The sequence below is a fragment of the Passer montanus genome, unplaced genomic scaffold (assembly GCF_014805655.1).
Source record: "Passer montanus isolate IOZ18808 unplaced genomic scaffold, ASM1480565v1 scaffold2, whole genome shotgun sequence".
In the NCBI taxonomy this organism is placed as follows: Eukaryota; Metazoa; Chordata; class Aves; order Passeriformes; family Passeridae; genus Passer; species Passer montanus.
In genome coordinates this window covers 11,573,539-11,589,576 of record NW_024366591.1, presented here as the reverse complement: position 1 = coordinate 11,589,576, position 16,038 = coordinate 11,573,539, and the positions used below count along the sequence as shown (strand labels likewise).

At 35.9% G+C, this 16,038-nt stretch overlaps 1 protein-coding gene across 2 annotated transcripts in view; it reads right to left on the bottom strand.

Moving 5' to 3' along the window:
• The window catches only part of FMN2 (formin 2), a 159,070-nt gene continuing 143,032 nt past the window's right edge, over positions 1 to 16,038 (bottom strand). For both annotated transcript variants that reach the window (XM_039707424.1, XM_039707425.1), the window contains 2 exons: positions 3,486 to 3,567; positions 1 to 2,069 (listed from right to left, as the gene is read on the bottom strand). In XM_039707424.1, the coding sequence (XP_039563358.1) occupies positions 2,043 to 2,069; positions 3,486 to 3,567 (109 nt within the window). In that variant the 3' untranslated portion in view covers positions 1 to 2,042. The remainder of the gene's footprint in view (positions 2,070 to 3,485; positions 3,568 to 16,038) is intronic.

Below are 16,038 nucleotides of genomic sequence, written 5' to 3'. Positions count from 1 at the left end.
TTGCAGTTATTTCATTATTATTCCTTTTATTTTCTTATAAATTAACATTCTAAAAAAATTGGAATAGAAACACTAAATACAGTATTGCACATAGTGATCTTTGTTAGATGATCTATTATTTCATTTAGTATAGTAATATACATACTGTAGGTACTGAAGAGAACAGGAAGGCTACAAATGAAAACATGCTACTGTATCCTTGCACTTAGGAGCAAAGTCAGGAGGAGAAGACTACTATTGTTTACATAAATACAAACATGGATTTGAATCAGTGCCATTAAAATAGCTTTACTCTTTAAAGTTTTTTTCCATAAGTTAGTCGTAACAGCAAATAATCTCTCGTTTTCTCTTCCCCAAATAGTAATGTTACTCCCATCAACACAAAATTTTAGAATTCCATTCTTGGTAATTTATATCCCTGCCAGAAATTACTGCTTTGTACAGATTTTCACATAGGTTTATCAGCATCAGGAGACTTGCTTTTCACACAGTGAAAAAAACCATCTTTTCTAGTGCTTGGTATATGTGAAGAATAACAGATTCCTGAGGTCATATTTTGCACTTCCTTTTATGACACCCTGTAGAGTATATTAGCCTGAACAGCTCGGAATGTCTCTTGATGTGCTAGATTAGACAGGGAATAATGCAACCCAGCAGGTTAGAGCTCATTTGTCTTACCCCAGCATGTTTCAGGCTCCAAAGCTGTAAGCATGTGCATCTGACTTAGCTGCGCACACAGTCTGCTTTCAGGAAAAATTAGCTTAGAAAGAAAAACGTTATCAATCAAGCTGATTGGTCTGGGGCTCTTAAATAAGGACTGGAGGAAGGGGTTGTTATCAATTGAGCAGTCCAAAACTGATACAGCAAATTTTGGATTGCAAAAAGGAAGTAAGCTTGTGGTCTAAAATGGAAGCCCTAAGTCATATATTTCAATCATTAACCTCCTAGTCAGGGACACTGAAAGCCTGGAGGAAATGTCTGTAATTCTGTTAAGTGTGAAATTGATGTCAATTAGTTGGTAGTCTATGTTCTGTCACTAGAATAGGCTACTGTTTTCCATAAATGTTGTCTCCATGTGCATCTTTTAATAGCTCTCTAAAGGAGTTTTAAATTAACTGTAAAGCTAATTCCAGAAGGGAAGTCATGTACATGTGGCCAAAAGCCTGTCTGACTTAAGTTAAATCTATACTATACCTTCTAAAGTTCATGTAAAAGTATTAGCTGCTTTATATATTGACAAACTATAATAGCCAAATCTCTCATACTCTCTATCATACTCTCATACTTCTGTGCTTTTCTGTATTTTTTTTTAATGCTGGATTTCTGACCTCCATACCACCTGGCATTCACTATCTGGCAGAAGATGAAGTAAAAGTATGCTGCCTTATCGATTTTAAACATAGTTACAGTAAACATCTTGTTCCACAAATATTTAGTTATGGAGGGCAACCAAACAAGTTGGGAAAGCATTGATTATACTGTATAAACAGCACTTAACAATTCAAAATACAAACTACAAATGCCAACATGAAACGGATACAAACAATTCACTAGGAGTAACATTTCTTTCCCTAAACTAAGTGCAGTGCCATGAAGTATTTGTGTCAGATGTTGCCAGTAGGAATGGAAATGTTTTACTGTACCAAGTAGCATTCTTATGAAGTTCAACTTAATGCAATCTTCAGCATGTTCAGAACTGATGCAGATACCACTTTTTATGCATGCTGACTTGTCCTATTTGTAATATACCATACACTTTACAAAATACCATTTTTGAGTGGCAAAGGAGATAGAGAGTACAGGGAAGGTGTTTCAAGCCCATACCTAGTCTATTTCTGGGCACTCCATTAAAGTGATTACATTCGTGAATGAATGCACAATAACACATCAGTTGGTGGAAAACTCTAGAAAACAAAACACAAATTTTCAACGGTCAAGGAAGCAAATGATCAGGATGATGGAGTTTCCTTCCCCCTCACTCCTCACCCACAGGCATGTTGAATTTTGGTAACCAGGTAACAATGGCTTTTAAATTTCTTCTCTCAGATTTTCATACTTATCTTTGCTTTCTGAAAAATAAAATAAATTTTAAAAATAAGGACAAAATTTGAATGTACACAAAACCACCTTACACAAATATGAAAAGCATAGAAATACATAGGCAAATGTTTGATTATATTTACTGTAGAAATGACTTTACAAATAAACTTTGAAGCTAGAACTGAAGTAGACTACAGCTATACACTGCTTGTGAAATATTTCTGTTTACTTTCCTTTTCACTCATCAAATTTTCACTAAGACTGAAGGTCCCTGTTTCAGTGCAAATAAGAATGATACAGGAATAATTAAACAAATAGTTATTTCTTAAAAGAAATCTCTCAGTGTCTTCATATACAGCAGTATATAAGTTAGATGGAGAAATGCAAAACAATGTTAATTTGGGGTTTTTTTTGAAATAAAATGTTGATCTCCTTTTAAATAAAATTGATAAAATGTAGTTTATAACTCCAAGCTAGTACTCAATTTACATTTCTTGTGGCACTAGCTACAGTCAACTCTCACTAAACATTCAAAATAAGAAATAATAAATGCAATATTATTGCTTCCTGTATCAAATTATGTTAGTTAGAACACAGTAAATTACCTCATGCTTCATTTAAAAGATGTATCACACATAATCTGACTACACAGCTATGACTACAAAGGACAAAAGAATTAAGTCATGTCTCGGGGTTGTGGGGAGCAGAGGACACAGAGAGGGACACAAACACATGAAAAAAAATCTTCTAATACTTTTCAAACATAGATGATGGCCAGTTGCTACAGTTATGAATTATATGTGAGGTACCAGAATAATTTTTTCTGTAAATCAGTCATGATCCTTACAATGGTTAGGCAGCCACAGGGGAAAGGTTTCATTGAATGACCAGAATTACTTCTCTATTATCACTGGAGTTATTTGTTTTCAAAAGAATGGTGAAAGCACAATATTATCTTTTTCTACTGTTTCTATTCCAAAAACATCTACATCAGTGCATCAGAAAACACAGTATTTGATACAGTGGTCCAGCTTGAAAAAATGTGTAACTATCAAAATTCTTCCTTTCATGCTGTATCTGTACAAAAGAGTGTGAATACAAACTGAATAAGCTGGAAGACCAAAACTGCCTTTCTGCCTTCTATTTGCAACCTACACCAAGACTGGGAAGAACACAGATTGGCACAATGGGGCAATAATAAACTGCTCTTACTTATGCCACAACTATTTTGTGGAGTAATATTCATAGGCAGATTTCAAGTTGCTTAATTTTCCTTTAAGAAAATTACTAAACATTCAAGAAAAAACAAACAAACAAACAAACAAAAAAACCAAAAAACCAACCCAGAACAAAAGCATACATCAAGAATAACCTACCTATAAAATGCAAAGAGAAAAGACAGAACAAGTGATATAAACAGAAGTATTGCTACAAATTTTACTTACAATTCCAGAGTCATGTTTTGGTCTAATATTGTATAGTGACTTCCCCTTTTTCTGCCTGCAGACTTCCTCTGCTTCTTTGACTCTGAAGAGAAACAAAATCTATAATTACTACTGCACACCAACAACATTTACAGAGATAATGCAGTATAAAACTTACAAGTTAAGGCCTGAGGACACAAGTAGATAACTTTATTCTCCATATATTCATTAGCATGCTCTACAAAATAGTTCTTGAATTCCTGGGCTGTTGTAGCCATACCTGGCACTTACACGGATAGGCATAATCAATTGCATAATCAATTCTAGTTACAAAAGCAATCAGTACTTACTGTAGCTGAAGATTCAAATGTACAAGGGCTTAAAATACACTGGATGATATGAAGTTTACATTTCAGAGCATTCATGCACATATTGCTAAGAAAACTCCTTTACTTTTTATCACTGTTTAAAATATTTCTTCATCTATTCCAACCCTCAGTACTTCACTTACAGTTTAAACAAAGTTTGTCACCAAGCTATGTTCCCCCCCACCCATTTTGGTTTGTATTTAAAATGGCAAAATAGCTTAACCTAAATTTCCAGTCTTTAACTCTAAAAACAAAAAAAATTAAAATTTCCATGGAACATGATTTAACCCAAGATGATGCATGTGACTGCATGCATCTCTTTAATTCCAAAGCTGAGGAACCTCAAGGCTTACATGACCATTGGGAATGAATGCACTTTGCCTGCTTGGATGTAAAGAGAGGAGCAGGTTCTAAAAGTAAGGGTCCACTTCTTACTGCTTCCTGACATGGCAAACACTACCAAATTAGGACCTTGTGAAATGCCACCACATTTTTGGTGAGAGAAATGTCCTTTTTTGTCATGCAGATAGGAAACAAACTGTGAAAGGCAGAGGACTACATTCAGATTGGGAACGTGCCAGAATCCAGCTGATGAGTTCAATGTCACACTGTAAAATATTTCTTTACAATTTTCACTCATTTTATATATCAACCTTGTAAACACACATGATTGTTGGAACACTGATAATACAGATTTTTGTTATGAATTCTCTGAGCTGCAAAGACTTATAGAAACACTTTCTATAAGAGAAAATCAAATCACGTGAGATTTTGATGGGTTTTTTTTAATGAGAGATGAGAATTGTATTGATAAATAAGAAAGTAGAAAACAAAAATGTAAATCCTATATTGGCTTGATCTTGCCAAAAATATGGATTTGAGATGGCACTTAGTCTGATTTTTCTCACCATTATACAAGAGTGAAAAAAGAAACAACAGTTGAATGATATTAAGAAATCATATATCCTTGGCTGGTTCCTTGCAGTTCATCTCCAGACCACTAGTATGCCTGTTATTTCACTGTGGCTACACAGTGAGAATCTAACTTTGTGTTACTATTATTTTTGAATATTTTTGTGTGTGTGGTAAGGGCCAAAATTTTGGAAATAGAACTCCAGCTGAGTCTGCTAAGCACATAAAAAAAAAAACCCTTCATGTTCATATCTACTTTACTTCACCAGACACACCTTGGTCTTTTCATAAGTTTCAAATGTACAGTTTCAAAAATTAATTTAAATGTCAGTTATTTTCCAGCACTTCCACAACCTGCCCCCTTCATTTGATGGCCTTGTATGCTGTTAGTATAGGGCAACCTTCATGTGCACAGGTCAAGGGGAAAAAAAGCTTTGAAACCTGTTATTTGCAGTCAGAGAGGAAGCATTACAGCTTGAAATTAGATAGATTGCAGCATAATCTAGAACAAAATGTCAAACAGCTAATTAATTCACCTTTAAAATGTATTTAAGTAGATTCAGTAAAAGTAGCAGCTAAAACGTGGTGATAGTTCCAAAGAGAAACTTATGGGAATGATGCAGAATGAAGAAAAATTCAAAGATATTTTCTTTTCTCTATAACAATTTTTCTTCTGCTTCATGTCTACTTTTCTCCAAAGGAGGAAAAAAAAAATCTCTGAGACTGATCTTCCTATGGTCTTTTCTAAATATTCAGACACATTCCAACCTATCAAAAGCCACTCTTACAAAGTCAGATATAAAATAGCACATCTATCATATAATTTCCTCTTTTCAAATACAAGTATATCTGGCTCCCTTCACTGTAGACATCATTTAAATAACGAAATGAAATCTTACATATGAGTAAATTAGTATCAAATCCCTGTACGTGTACAGGGACTATACAAGTACTATTGATTTTTTAAAAATGACTGTTTTATCAAAGCAGTGTAATATATGCAGGTATTTGAACTACTCAACATGCAAATGGCATCATATGTAACGTACAAAAATATTTATCAAATCAGTTCTCACAGATCCATGTGTTATGCTTGGGAAATGCCAGGGAATCTTCAATTCCAGTCTTCGTCCCACCTAAACATCCCCCTTCTAGGATGGATGGACTACCAACTGCTTGCAAATATACCAGGTCATGAGGCAACACAGCTCCCTGTGGGTCTCATATTAGTTCAAAACAAAAATCCTCACACAGTAAGGAACCCTTGATAATGCAGCTCTTTTTTAAAGACCAGGTCCCATTAAATGTCACTGTCAGTGTAACATCTCTACATATTCTGCTTCAATTAGAGAAAGAGCTTTTTGGAGAAAGGCTGTCTCTACTTGAAACAGCAAAAGGTTAATAACATGCCACCCTGTGAAGAAGGAAGTCAGGACTTCTGTGTCCCTGAGAGAGCACTTCAAAAAATGATCCACAACCTCCAGACTGATAAGTGACATTCTTAAAGTTGTGTTTCCCAAATTTCCAGTATTATGTAAGAGGCGCTGGTCTCAATAGTACGGTTGTGGTTCTGAAGGTTTTGGGAGCTTTTATGAAATTCCTTGGAGTTTGAGCCTATTTATTCATACCAAGGGAAATACAGAAGATGAGAAGCATTACTCCCTAATGCACTTAAGGCTGAGAGCTAGCAACCACTCAGTTCCAGTTCCAACCATATCACTGACTCACTGTGTGGGTTTGGGACAGTCCACAGCCTCCTGGCTTGCATCCTGCTGTCTGCGCAGGAAGCTCCAAGTGGTTGGATAGAGACTCAGTGAAGCCCATGTGACCCATACATATGCTTCTTCAGCAAGAAATGCCCTGGGAATGTAAAGGCAGCGCACCAAAGGCTCATTTCAAGGAAGTTTAGTTTGTGACCATACTAAATCTGGAAGCATGGAGAAGTGTATAAATCTACAGCTGTATCTAAAAAAGAAAAGCCAGCAGACTGGTGAAATAGAGGCAAAGGCAACTATTAGCCTTCCACAGGGCCAAATCATAAATCAGTGAGTGTAGTTAGCAATTTTGAGAGTGTGAAAATATATTTTGTGAAGGCTGATCATTCAGCTTAATTAAGATTTTATTAAATGTAAAATTAAAATAACTTAATCCTTCTGGAAGAGGAAAATGATGTGTTTTGTAGGAGCATCTGCACTGTTTAAATTGTGTGATCTGGAGAAGCAGATAAAAGGTTACCTTTGAAGTAAGGGCAATAGTCTTAGTACAGTTGGAAAATAATTGCCACTGGCAAGTTTTTGTCATCTTAGGTTTTCTCTATTGGCCATGAATGTGTTGTTCATCTTTGCATTAAAATAACAAGACGTAGGCAAAAGCACATTGTTTGTCAACTCATGGCTGGTTCAAGCCATATTTCTCACTATGGCAAGCAAATCCCTGTGTACCTTCCTCTTGCTCAGGCTTTTCCTGAGCGACTTCCCACTGACTTCAGTGGGACCTGGATCAGCATGGAGGTGCAAGAAATAATCTAAGACAAAAAAGTGCAAAAATTGCATGAACACTACTGATTATGGGTTAACTCAACTGTGGTGAGTTGATAGAGCTTTATGAAGAAACTAATGGACCTAATTCAATAATGGGAGGAGGAAAAAGGATTTTTGGAGAAAACAACAGAAGGTTCCCAACAGTCACAAAAGGAGAAGCAATAGCAACACAACAACATATTTCCAAGCTTCAGTCCAAAATGACACTACCATTGTGCCAATACAGTGCTCAAAGAGGAAAATAAAAACAGTTTAAAAGATATTCCTTGGAAAGGGGTGGGTATTCAATTGTCAGGCCGTCTGTGGAAAAATAGGCTGTCACTGGGGAGACTGTGGAAGAAAAGTCTGAGGAAGGTGAGTGTTCCCCAATTGCTGAGAATTATAACGTTTAAGGAAAAGCAGGCATGTGATTGATTTATTGTTCTGAAAATCTGTTTTTACTTAAACTATTTAGTTCTTCACTACTAACACTTTTCTGTTAGAGAAGCTGTTTGGTCCCCTTACAGAGCCATTACTCTCAATGGCAACCAAATCCTCAGAAGCAGGACAGATCTTCCAGGCATGATCTGAGAGTGAGAGAGGAAGATGAAAGTGGAAAAGACATGGTGTGCTCTTGGAGAAGCCAGGTGGTACCCTTAACTTGGTAAGTGTGGTGGGAATGACTTGCAAGCTTGTAGTGCGCTAAACTTTGCTAAACTGATGCTCAAACTATCCCACTTCATACTTTACAACCACTTCTGAAAATCACTTTATTTCAGCAAAATTACTTTGGTTCATTTACTATCCACCCCTGTCCCATCTTATGCCAATTCTGGCTCAAAAGTGAGCATATTAGTTTGACAGAAAAGATACTATCAGCTGTGTTACCTTTGGCAATTTTTGCTTCTTATTCTTTTCCCAAGTAGTTTTTTGATTTTGTCTTAGTGAGAACATAATTCTACAAAAACCAGAGTTCCCAGTCTAGACAACCAGAGAGTTGATTAACTCTCACTGTAGTAATCTGAAGAGCAGTTATTTAGGCCTAGAGCAGTTTCTATAAATACCTGTTAAGAGTGTCCATCACTTGAATCTCCTTAAATAATAGATTTAGCTAAAGCATTTCTTGCATTATTTCAGGAAGAATATACTTCCAAATAGGCCCAACAATAAGAAAACATGAAGGGAATATAGAACACAGGGTGATCAGTGGATCTGTTAAAAAAAAAATGAAACAAAAAAATCTACAGGGGAATGAATACCCAGTCACTTACAGAGCCTGAGAATTATAGTCCTGAAATCTGCTACTTAATAACATTGAGTCTATCAATTGTCACCTGTAACAAAATAAGCAGTTTCTTATTTCTATCATAATAAAAACTTTTCTCCAGCACTATTACCTCCTTCTACCTCATATTTATTGTGAGACAAACATATAAAAATTACAATTAAGTTTAAAGACAGCCTGTATGATGAATAAGCAAGTTTCACTTCAGCATGCACACAGGAAAAAGAAACCAGACATGCTTAAAAACCCAAAAGACAGAGTGTTTTTATCTACCTTCTAGACCAAAAGCCAGCCTGGCCACAACCTTATCAAGGCTTTGAGACTTTCTGTCATCATTCAATCCATTGAAGGGGTAGCCACTTCCCTGCCACTAAACATTAATAATTTTGTCTGAAGTATCTGTGGCAGACAGATTCATTTCTTACTGGCTCCATCTAGGCTTGGTTGCCTTACACTTCACTAGCGAGCACTGTGACATGACAAATGTAATCACAGTGAGAGCACTGGAGAGTTACGCCTTAGATAGCAGAGTGCTCACAGAAACTTCCATGATAAACTCAGACAGATATTACTTTTGCAGTTGACAGTATAGTTTATGAAACCCAAAAGACATTTTTCTGCAGATGTTCTGCATTTTTTAACACAAAACAAGGTTGAGGCCAATACTCTTTATACTACCAAGTGCTTATTATCAGTTAAATAAAAGGAGTGTTGCCAAAATATTTTATGTAGCTTTGTCTGGGTTGAATATTGAGTTAAACTTGTTTATAACAATAATAGCACCTTTACATATAAAAACAAATAAAAAATTCTCCACTAAATTATCAAATGCCAAATGTCTTTCAGATTTCAAGGGCAGAAAACTTTAAAACTCATTCCTTAAACTCTTCCAGGGTAATATTCTTATATTTTTTTCGTTGACTAAAATATTGAAAATATTTTTTTGCTAAGGGAGAAACCAAAACACAAAACCCATAACGGAAAATTACAGTTTCCAACATAAAAGTCTGATAAAAAAATGTAGAACTTCTACTTTCATGCCAACAGGGTTGAAGTGATGACACAGATATGATTCAGTAACTGACTGCAAAGACTTTATATAGATAAAAAATACATTGTAATGTACCTGGTGCCCTCAAACAAACTAATGAAACCTAACTTCAGCCTACCAACAGAGAGATAATGTATTAGACTCTCCTGACATCCCTGCCAGCTCCTTGCATGGTTAATTCAAGGACCATGAGGCAGACAGTGGCTGTTGGAAAGACACAGTGATTAATTATGATTTCACCCAGAGGACCACGGACAAATAGATTAAAACATTGTAATCTGGCCACTTAACATAGAAAATAATCTGTAGCAGAATAAGATACCTCCTCTGTCAACAGTGTAGACTTTGGGCAATACATTTAACTTTTTTTTTAGTGTGCATCATGTCAAATGGGCCTAAAATAAAGCTTCAAGACCAACTGAAATGAGAATTAGACTTTCCCAATTACAGTCTCATTGTGCATCACCAAACACTTAAAAATATTCTGAAAGTATTGTAATTCAGAAGTATTTAGTTTCCCACTGGCAATCATGCTCTTGATGATCTAGGGGTTCTGCTCTTGTCTATGAAGAGATACATAGATATGAATAAATAAGATAAAGAGAATACTGTGCAAAACATGATTTAAACATTATAATTTTAACATTAAAGAGGATTTCACATTGAAAATGTAATGAAGTAAAAGAATTGAACTGTTAAAAATGGCTATGTTTGTAATAAAATGAAAACATACATATCCCCACTTAAATACATCTCATGACCTTTGTCATTAAATGCTCAGAGTGGCCAGTATTGCAGGCTGTTCCTGGCTACCTTCAGGCAAGATGGAAATCACTTTTCTACAGACTTTACATATCAAGATTGAAATTATTCTATGAAAAGTCATCATCTTCCACTGTTTTTCTTGGAACTGAAGCCAGGTTGCTCTCAAAGAAGCTGGCTACGCTTGGGCTATTTGGCCAGGAAATCTAACAGGAAATGATAAGGAAAGGGAAGAAGACTAGAAATGAAAACTGGTAACTGGTAAAACTGGTAACATAATCAGCAAGCAAAAGAAACTCATGCATGAAGAGGAGTGTGAAACTCTGTGTTAGCTGTAAAATGTTTTTTAGCAGCAGACAGGGTAAAAGAAGGCAAAAACCCAATGTGTGGAAAAGGATAAGAAAAGTCTCGGTAAACAGACTGCATGGAGAAGATGATTCTTAAAGAGAATATGAGGACACACCATGGACAGAAGGGTTGCTATGATCGGTTGGGGCTACTACGTTGGGTAATTGTAGCTACCAAACTGTAGTACAAGCAAATATGAGAACTGAACGAATAGAAGGGATCAGTGAAGAGAAAATAGAAAAACCTGAAGTCAGCTGGAGAGCCACAACAGTAAGAGATCTCCAATGCACAAGATGGGAAAGTAAGAGGCCCTTAATTTTGCTGCATGAGGTAAAAAGTGCCCATCCATCATTAAGTAACAATTCAAAAATTACTGTAGACACAGTTAGGTTCTTCTCAAGTATGTAAAAAAACCTCCTGATATTAGACTATTCCGTCTACTGATTGCATAAACATGCACAGAGCCATGCACTTACACTTAATGGATGTTGCCATGCACTGGTTTGGCAAACTCTTGGAGAGCAAGGAAGTTCACATCTTCAGTAGCTCAGGATCAGTCTGGGTTACAGTAAGTTTTAAGCCTTTGTGAGAATTTCAAACATTTGGGGGCTAATATTTAATGACAAATGCTGCTCATTTGTAAAACATTACAATGCTTTATTACACCTCAAATGCCAAAGTGATCATTTTACCTGGGAATAAAACCACTGACAAGTATAAAAAGTGTAGTGCCTGACAAAAGTTCTGTTTAAAATTTTTTAATTATATAATTATTTTCACCAATATGCAAGTATATATTGAATATACAGCCCCTGTTTTTATCATAGACAAATGTAATTCTTTATTCAAGAGGTGGTGAATAGGAAAAGGTTAAAAAGAGATTGAAAAGATTATATGGTAGGAATAGTGGTGTCCTATCCTACCGCTACACACCTTTGACCATCACTACCAGTCTGACATTACAGCCATGAAAACAGTCTGTAAACTTCATTATGAAATGATGATTGTCAGCTACCTTCTTTTTACACAAAATACACATACTAAGATGCAACGTAATGTGGCAGCACGGTACAATACCATCACCAAATAGATATTACTGAAGAACCCTCTGCTGTTTATGTGGGGGCCATTCTGGAATCCAACCTCAAACAAGTCACAAAAATTAGGAAACATTACACATTTGGAACTAGATTTTTAATAGATCCTTCACTTTGTTTAGGTTTAATATTTGTAAGCACCAGTTGGCTCACAGCTGTAAATGGAAATATTTTTCCTGCCTTATAAAACAGAAGATTGCTTAAAAATGTTAGACAAAGATATTTAAAAGGATTTTCCACCAAAGAGCCAAATGGAGAAACTTATCTCCAAATGCTTTTTTTCCCACAAACTTTTCCCTCAAAAGCAATTCTAAGAAATGAAAGTTCTGTTCACCTCTCTCTAACCAAAGGACACTAATGTATTAATTAAAAAAACAAAAAAAACCAAAACAAACCAAACAGAAAAACTAATTGCCAAAAATACCCAAGGAAGGAAAAAACAAACCATACATGTTGAGCAACCTCTTTTATCTGTGTCTTTGTGAGGTACTGCCTCACAGCTAGTTGCTGAATCTTTGGTGTGTTTAGGTTTTTAAAAGTAGATTTTCCAGGGCCCATAACAGTATATTATGATCAGAAAGCTATTCAGGTTAACAATTTTGAAACACTCCCAAAAACTGAAGATCCATGTAATTATTCAATAGAATGTAATGTAAAATCGCCTTCTGTTTTGAAATGCCATTATAACTGTGTTGTAAACCCATGCCTACCAGCGTGCAGCTCAGTTGGTTAGAGTGTAATAAACACATTGAGATTAAAGCTTCCAAGAGACGTCAGCAAACGTATCCACCCATGACTACTCACTAACATAACACTTGGAGCTTTTAGATGGCATTACAGAAGCATGCCAAGCAAAATTTGACCCCACTAAACATACTCCACATGTTCATCATTTCCTTCTCATGTTGCAGCTCCATATACATTTTTCTTCTCTTTTCTTCCATCTCTGCATTTCTTTGCAAGTACCTATTCCCATGTCCCTCGATGTCTCACTCTCAAGTCTGACTCACTGGTTCATATTATAAGCGTTAAAAAAATATCCCTTAAATTACTCTGAGAGGACATTGCTCGTGCTATGGGATTTAATGCCCTCCTCTGCAAGCAAAAGTGGCAGCTTACCAATATGCTCCTCACTGTGCAATGTACAGATATCCCATGCCAGACTTTAAATTGCTCAACAGCAAGTTTTAAATCATCCTGCCGAGGAGTCTGTAGGGAGACATACCAGTCTTTCTGCAGAGGGAGATCAATGAGCTGTGGAGACATGCTGGCCAGGAATCTCCCTTTCATCTAGATATACACAGTGTGACACACCAGGTGCCAGCTTAGCTGCTATTCTTACGGGAATGGGCAACTTCTGCATTTGAGAGACGAGTGCATTTTTCTGAGTTTATAGATTATTTTTAATGTGTCAAAGATTTATCGTGGGAGTTAAAGGGTTGAATAAAGTCAGCCAAAAGAAATTCTCAAGCTTAGTGTGATGCAAGATATCAGGGACTTACAGAATTTTACCATTGTGTTGATCCTGCTTATGAACTCTCCTCTGCTGGCATCCCTGACACAGCCTCTGCTCAGCAACACAACTCTTAGTAAAGACAAGGGCCTTTGTGTACCTTATACCCACATTTACAGGGCACCTCCATCTGCCCCTCACTCTTTCCTCCTCCAGCTCTCCCATCTAGAAATACAAGGTAAATCTTTCCCAAGTTGCACAGACCCTCTAGAACAGCAAACAGTCTGAAGAAAGGGAAGCACATCCAGAGCTGGAGAGCACCAACAAGTGTAAACACCTCACTCACACCCAGAGAAAGGGAAGAGGGAACTGTGGCCCTGCATATGAGCTTCTGCTATATCACTGATACTTTTCTAGTAAGGTCTGAACTGGTATCTATGACCTGATGATATTGATACTAACATTTGACAGCAATGGAACTTTAAAACATAAAATTTTCTAAAGGACTCACTGTAATGAGCCAGGGTCTCTTCCATGGCCAAAGGAAAGATGTAGTCCTAAAGATGAATCATTGTAGTCCACAGCAATATGAAATTTTCTGATAAATAACTGTAGTTTTATATTTTATTTCCAGGACCAGCAGTTGCTTAACTTTTTAACTTTTTAGAACATTTCAAGATTTCCCTCTTGGGATGTTGCTTCATGAGTTCTTTTTATCTTTCATTCTTAGGATAGGATATATTTTCCTGGATGGTAGGAAAATGGTAGGGTGTGGGCAACAATTCTGCAGGCCTTTGCTGGATGTCAAGAAAAATAAAAATACTTCTTGCTCTCACAGAAGTGCTAGACTGGAATAGTGCACTTCAGATTGACTACACCTAACTCAGAAACGTAAAGGAACATTTTTAGAAGCTAAAGAAAAGAGATTAATGAGAAAAGGGTTGATAAATTTATAGGTCAGCTCATAAAAGACTTTTTTCCAAAACAGGAGGCTAAACTAGGCATTTGTAGATTGGTGGTCTGATTGTCTAAGAGTTTTCCTAAGAAGGGGAGACTTTTGCAGAGCTGTTACTACAGCTGTGCATTGTCTGACTATATTCAGAGAGCAATGTGCATCTGTGGGTATGCAACACCTCAAATTCATGTATAGATAATAAGGGGGCTGAACAGGAAGCTTGTGAATTTCAAAATCACATGCTCTCTTTTTAAGCAACATCAAAAAATATTAGGGAAAATATGTCAGCTCTTCCAGTCTTTCTTGCTGATTAAGCACAAAATGCAGGCTATACTGACAGTAAACCTTTCAAGAGTTTGCAAAGTCTGAATGAAAACCATAGACTATGACTGACATGTTATAAATATATTTGAAGGACAATGGCAACAACACCACAACTGGAAAAACTCAAAACATGCCCTATTAATTTTGATTATGACTTTCCTTTTCTTGTGGGCTTTTTTGCCTTTTTTTTTTTTTGTTTGTTTGTTTTTTGGTGGGTTTTTTGTTTATTTTGGATTTTTTAAAAGATGCTTAATCAGAAAGAAGTACTATTTGAAAATTTTCAGATGCATTTATTCTTTTTATTTCTACTGTATTTAAAAGTTTATCATGTGTAATTTTCCCTACAGATGGTATTTTCTAGTTCTGCTTTACTTCAAATAAGGGAAGAGTGAAAGCAGTAGAAAACTTCAGAAAAATTGTTTTTAAATTTGCACCTTTTTTCTTTTCTCATCTTCTCCTAAGGAAATACAAAGTCTGACACTTCAATGTTTATCTTTTGCATATAAATGCCTGGCAAACCAATATGCAAGTTGAAATGCCAAGAGAAAAGCGTTTAAAATATGAACTGTCTGGCTGCTTTTGTTAGAACATACATGCTTAACCTATCACTAACCAAATACAGCACCACCTTTGGAAATACCATCTATGAAAATCCTTTGGTTGAATTATTGTAAAGGAGTAAGATACATATTTGAGAGACTAAATAAGGAACAGCCTCTATTAGCAGTCCATATGGAAACTGGAATACAAAATATTCTACAAAAACCCAAAACAACCATGGCTTGATAAAGATGATCAAGCTATAAAAGACAAGGGAATAAAGCTACACATTTTATAAATAATTATTGTAAATAAAGTATGTTTCATGAGGCAGAAACCTGGCCAATAGCTCACCAAGGTGGCATTCCAGAGTCTTTGAAAATGTCTCACCATATCTGTCACTTATTTTGCTGCCAACAAACAACTACAGGAAGTTTGTCTCATTATTAACGTTTTAGCCTGCTCCTCAAATTTATCAGCAGAAAAAACTCCAAGAACACTACCTAAAGGAGAAAACCGACTTTCTTGAAATAATTATTTATATTTTAGTGGAAATAGGCACTTTTCAGATTTTTATCACCTACAGATCTCTTGATCTAGGCCAAGATGTTGAAAACCATCATGATGTACATTCTTACATCTCTGACAACTTGTATTTTTTCATTGAGATTTTTCTCCTTTGATTTCTCAATACCAAGACACCTTCATACCACACCATCTTGTCTTTCATTAAGAGAGACAGAAATGTGAAATCAAGAAAGAAAGCCTAAAAGACAACTTCAGAGATCAGGTTGAAGTATGACTGGAGAAAAGGTATTTTCTGCACAAGGACTTTGGTAAGACAGTTCTTTAACTAAAGAAGATTCTTAATTTTCAGGAAAATGATATTTCTTGCTTGAAAAACTGTTACTCTTACTGCTAATTTGGCTAAAACATTCTAATTCCTAAAATGTAATGAAG